The following is a 6000-nucleotide window of genomic DNA, read 5'->3' as shown; positions in this document are numbered from 1 at the left end:
CCTGTCTCTGTACAAAAAATCTCACTCGCCAGACTGACCAACAAGCCTCCCTGTCGCTGTACGGTGAAAAATTATACAAAGCATTTTTCTAGTCAGTAATTTTATGTGGAACCTTTTTAACATTTAAAAAAAAAGATCATTTGCAGCATCAGGTGCTTTTAAACCAAGAGGAGCAAAGCCAAACGTAAAGCAAAAATCCCTTCTGCTTTCTGTCCTGTGATAGCTAACACTGCCCTCGCGACACTCTTGTGCCTGCAACCTCATAACAGCATTCCTTCACTGACACAAGGCTGTGCTCGATGCTGTGCCGTGTTTTGACATAACCCTGAAGCAGCACCAGGAATCCCTTCATCGCCACAATGTATACACTGGGAAGAGGTTCTCATTTATCATTATTTCTAGAATATGCAACTTTTCCTTTACGAACATCCTTGTGATTTTTCTCCCCCCGCCCCCCCCCCACCCCCCCCCGAGTGATAGAAATCTTCCTGGTGAAGTGACCATATCGGTAACACAATGTGAGGGTACGTAATTTGGCTGCAGATCAGAGGTCACCGTGATAGCTTTCTGCACCCTGCTGAACGTGACCGCACAAGCCAGATGGAACTGTGGGTTAAGGGAATCCATTTGCAACTGCGAGAAGTTGCCGTCACGGGGAGGCACATCCACATCCACCCAGCAGAGACAACTTTCAAGCCCAGATCCCTCAGATCCATCCATGTGGGGATCCTTAACTGACCCATGACCTTAACAATTCCTGTTACAAACACTCCTCCACAGACATTTCTTTGTAAATGTTTTAACATATATACTGTTCCACAAGAACATCAGATTAGCGACAGTGCAGCCCAAATCTATGCTAACTTTTCGGGTTGAGAGGGCCTCTCCCTCAGGTAAAACTGAATTATACATATTTATATATATAATATATATAATATATAAAAAATTAAAGAAAAGATTACTATCATTGACTCTATCGTATAAATCTCTTTGAAACAACAGTATGAAAAGTGTATGTGACACATGAATTGTGATTAAAAAATAAAGAACAAGACATAACATACCAGGAGCAGCAGAAATGGAAAATGAGTGACTTCAATGTATCCAGTAGACAAAGTCTTTCACTATATCATGCCATTCATTACCGAGTTGCTGAGGTTCTCTCTGCTGCAGTCTATCGCCACCTGTACTTAATTCCATTTTCCCTGTTCACCCTTATCATCCCCAGGAGAGTTGAGTCAATTGCCGGTAAAGTGTCCCTTTCAATCTGCCCAACAGCCTTGGCTCTGTCGCAACCCCTGGCAAAACCGTGACCCTTCCACCTCCCACGCAAGTCGTCCCTTTGACACGCACCAGGCACAGGTGTGGAACCGACTTAACTCCAGCAGAGAAAACTTGCCAATTGAACACACCAACGGTAAAGTCACGGCATAACACATAAATCATGGCAAACATGGCAGGCAGTCAAGTAAAGCCAGATTTGATCCCCGAATAATAACATCTACCGAACACTGCTGGCTCAAATCAAAGCCAGTTTAACTTCATCCTGCCTCAAATTTAGTTCCAGCATTTTGGTCTTACATCCTTAGGGGTAGAGTAACATCACTGATTGGAGTAAGCCTGGTATCTTTGCAGACTTTGTTTGATGTGGGGCACTTTAAAGCTACAACCAAAGTCATACGGAAGTTTTCTTCCTGCTGTTCATGGCCACCTGTTTCAAGTGAGCAGGGATGGTTCAGCTGTCATTTAAGCAATCCATGTCATGTACCATTCAGTGTCAGTGAACATGGGTACTTTGAATTGTACTAGTTAGGGTGTATATTAAACAGGGATTGTGACAAGTCTGGTATATAGAGCCACTTAAAAGGTAGGGCTAAGACATTAATTAAACACATGAAAATTGACCATACATTTAGTATAATAATTCATATTAGCTAATAACTGATAACTGAAAACTAGATTTGCCACACTATCACAGAACAACAAAATGAGATACTGTTTAGTAATTCTATATCTATTCGATTCTCTTAATTTTTTTTCTTCTCCTTAGTCTTCCTGTGTGACAGCAAGACAACTTAAATGCTAATAAAAGTGTGTTGTCAGACACAGCTTATTAAATCACAAATAGTAGGAATCCACGCCCACATTGAAGAAATAACCAGTCTGTAGGGTACGTCATTGCTTCCAGTGCCACTCCCCAGCAATGGAAGTCATCTATCCGAGGGTTATTGGCACTCACCTCCTCGGCAACAGTGTACATTTGGGCTCAAAGTGCATTGTTGTAGTCTTTGGCAGCCTCCGCACCTGTATGCACTTGGTGCTAAATTTACTGGTGTGACTGGGTCTCTGAGACTGAATAAATACCAACAAAGAGCACAAACGAGAACAAAAAGCTCCTCATCCTTTTGTGATTATGCACATGACTTTGGCCCCACAGCGTCCACTTCCTACAGTTCCAACGCAGGGACTGATTAAATTAGAGAAATCCGAACAGGACAACTTGGCGATTCCGTTCTCTGGGGGGAGTGAGTGTCGATTGCGTGCTCCACTGCCGTATGCTTTGCCATATGCTTAATGAGGTAAGTTTCCTGTAAGAGGCACAAACATCAATAACGTCATCATACACAATTATCGCGTCCAACACAACCAAACATAAACTGCTTTCCCGATATCCCAGACTCAATGCTCCGTATCGAGTTCAAGCTCAACTATTTGCCGCCCACATCCTGGGCTGCCAATGGCACCTGTTTTGTCACCTCAGCTGCCATAAACAGGGGCTGAGGGATAACCGAGGAGGGGGAGTTTGTGGGTAAGGTTTTCAGTTCAGAAGGCACTGTCAGCATCAAACTGAAACCAAAGAAAGCACGGAGATGTTACACCCACACCCAAAATCATACAGAGCTGGCAAGTATAAAGGGATCCCATCAGAAGTTTCTGGGGATAGGAAGCAATCCTGGTGGAGTAATGGTTTGCAAAATTTCGGGGCTAGAAAGTGGGAGAGTCAGGAAAGTAGAACCCTCTCTATCATTAATGAAAGACTCCATCGTGTGAGTTTGGATCCTGTGGCTTGAACACCCTCCAAGAGAGCTTGGGCCAGCATCGCCAGGGGAAAGGTGCCACTTTGGCAAAGACACCGCAGGGTGTTTCCAACTCATTTTACCAAAACAGTCCCAAAGCAGCAGTAGTTAAAGATCCAAATGCAAACTGACACCCCAAGCCTAGTGCTGTTCCATGGCACAAGCTGGGAAATGTTTCATCACACTCCACACAACTCAGGCAGAGTCCCGCCCCAACGTCATCAGCGTCCCACACAGACCCAGACTGATCTGGGACACCATGATGATCCAGGACCCCCGCCCTGGTACTGACTGCTGTCATCAATTGCACTGTGAATCAAAGTCCCAAAAAGGGTTAGAGTCATAGAGCAGGGAAACTGGCCCAAGCTGACCGTCTAAGCTAGTCCCAAATCTCACAGAAATCCTCATCACATAGTCCAGGAACCCTGGCGCAAGGAATGCCCGTATTTAGCTATGTCATAATGACTTCAAAAAGTCATGTTGAATGAGGCAAAAAGAGAGGTCAGCCTTAAGTTCACATATTCGAACCCTGGAGCAGAACTTGAGCTGGGAATGCCGTCACTACACTACCAGAAGAAGATTGCTTGTACGTACTGAGGTGTAGGCTCGTCCACACATGCTGCAGCAATAGGCTTTAGTGTGTTTGACGGTGTGCGTGGAGAGGTGGATCTGCAGTGAGGCAGAATCTGAATACGCTCTGTAGCAGTTTGGACACTTGTACGGCTTATCTTTGTTGTGCTGTCGCTGGTGAGACTGAAAAAGACAGAAGAAAGGGTCAAACATCTCAAAGCGTTGCCTCAGTGTTAGCTTCCACCTCACCGTTACAAGACTATTGATGGTCTGCCAAGACTTAATACAACAAGATGGACTCTTGACCTCACAACCTATCTTGTAATCATCTTACACATTATTGCTTACCGGCACTACACTTTCCCAGTAGCTTTTGCACTTTATTTTCCCCTCCGTTATTGCTTTACCTTGTTCTACCTCAAGGATGAATTCATCTGTATAAACAGAATGCAAGTCAAGCTTTTCACTGCATCTTGGAACATGTGACCACAACCACAACCACAACCTATACACTGACTTTCAAAGACTCTGCGACTCATGTTTGGCAGCTTTGGGCCTGTACTCACTGGAATTTTGAAGAATGCATGGGGATCTCATTGAAACCTACTGAATGTTGAAAGCACTAGATAGGGTGGATATGGAGAGGAAGTTTCCTATGGTGGGGGTATCCGGAACTAGAGGGCACAGCCTCAGAATTGAGAAGTGACTTTTTAGAAAAGAGGGAAGGAGGAATTTTTTAAACAGGGTTGTGAATCCGTGGAATGCTCTGCCACAGACCGTGGTGGAGGCCAAGTCACTGAGTATATTTAAGGTGGAAATCGATTGTTTCCTGATCAGTCAGGGCATCAAAGGATGTGGCGAGAAGGCAGGTGTATGTGGTTGAGTGGGATCCGGGATCAGCCATGATGGAATGGCGGAGCAGACTCGATGGGCTGAATGGCCTAATTCTGCTCCCATCTTATGCTCTCGGTATTATTCTTCATTTTTACAATTTGCCTTCTTTTGCAAATTGTTTGTTTGTCAGTCTTTATTTCTGTATAGTTTTATCATAAATTTCATTATAATATTTCTTTATTTTCCTGTAAATGCCTGCAAGCAAATGAATCTCAAGATGGGGCAGCACAGTAGTGGTAGTGGTTAGCATGACACTAAAATGGAACAGAGGGATATTTTGAAAACAAAACCAAAGCAGAAAGTAAAAACAGAAAATGCTGTAAACATTCAGTATACGTGGAGGGAGACATCGAGTTAATGTTTCTAGTTGAAGTACCTGCATCAGGATGGGATTGACCCGATATGTTGAAATATTTAGAATGCAAGAGGAAGTGGACAGGGTATTGGGGCAGCACAGTAGCGTAGTGGCTAGCACAACGGTTTACAATAACAGCGTCAATAGACAATAGAGAGTAGGTGCAGGAGTAGGCCATTTGGCCCTTCTAGCCAGCACCGCCATTCACTGTGATCATGGCTGATCATACACAATCAGTACCCCGTTCCTGCCCTCTCCCCATATCTTTTGACCCCCGCTATCTATAAGAGCTCTATCTAACTCTCTCTTGAATGCATCCAGAGACTTGGCCTCCACTGCCTTCTGGGGCAGAGCATTCCACATATCCACCACTCTCTGGGTGTGAGAACGTGAAAAGGGTAAGGGGTACGTGTAGAGGGGGTGGGCGAGGGGTAAGTGTAGCAAAATATGTAGACAGGACAAGAGAGAGGTACATCATTGGGGAAGTAAGGAGAGGTAGCTAAAATAAGGTGCCAGGAAAGGGCACCTGCGACCACAAGACAATGTGCTTGGCAAAGTATTCTGAGTCATACCTACTTCAAGTGTTTTGAAGTGCTTCCAAGTATTACGCTTTAACCTTTGCTAATTCTGAGTATTTTGCATGCTTCGCTATGCAATAGCCAATCAATTGATGGATTTGAATCAGTAACCATATTTGTGAATGTAGTACCCTGCTTTTGGGTATAAGTATGACCTTTGTAAACTGACAAATTGGGAGTTGGCTACCTTACGCCCGAAGTGCGTGTGGCTGCGAACTCCTCTCTGAATTAAAAACCGTTTCAGAGGTAATTTTGTGTCCCTGGTGTTTTTCCTCAACTGAGCAGTTAACAGTTACAGGTTGACAGGTGAAAAAGTTTTTCCGCATCTCTGTTCTAAATGGCCTACCCCTTATTCTTAAACTGTGGCCTCTAGTTCTGGACTCACCCATCAGCAGGAACATGCTTCCTGCCTCCACTGTGTCCAATCCCTTAATAATCTTATATGTTTCAATCAGATCCCCTCTCATCCTTCTAAATTCCAGTGTATACAAGCCCAGTCGCTCCAATCTTTCAACATATGACAGTC

The 6000-nt window shown here is 44.2% G+C and overlaps 1 protein-coding gene across 4 annotated transcripts in view; it reads right to left on the bottom strand.

The window, feature by feature from the left end:
- Positions 1-485: 485 nt before the first annotated feature.
- The window catches only part of LOC140718256 (zinc finger protein 362-like), a 66254-nt gene continuing 60739 nt past the window's right edge, over positions 486-6000 (bottom strand). For all 4 annotated transcript variants that reach the window (XM_073031758.1, XM_073031757.1, XM_073031761.1 and 1 more), the window contains exons 7-8: positions 3672-3830; positions 486-2588 (exon numbers count right to left, since the gene is read on the bottom strand). In XM_073031758.1, coding sequence (XP_072887859.1) covers positions 2472-2588; positions 3672-3830 — 276 coding nt within the window. In that variant the 3' untranslated portion in view covers positions 486-2471. The remainder of the gene's footprint in view (positions 2589-3671; positions 3831-6000) is intronic.

This window comes from Hemitrygon akajei, chromosome 29 (assembly GCF_048418815.1).
Source record: "Hemitrygon akajei chromosome 29, sHemAka1.3, whole genome shotgun sequence".
Classification (NCBI taxonomy): domain Eukaryota; kingdom Metazoa; phylum Chordata; class Chondrichthyes; order Myliobatiformes; family Dasyatidae; genus Hemitrygon; species Hemitrygon akajei.
The sequence above is the reverse complement of the archived record's forward strand: the minus strand, read 5'-3'. Positions and strand labels throughout refer to the sequence as shown.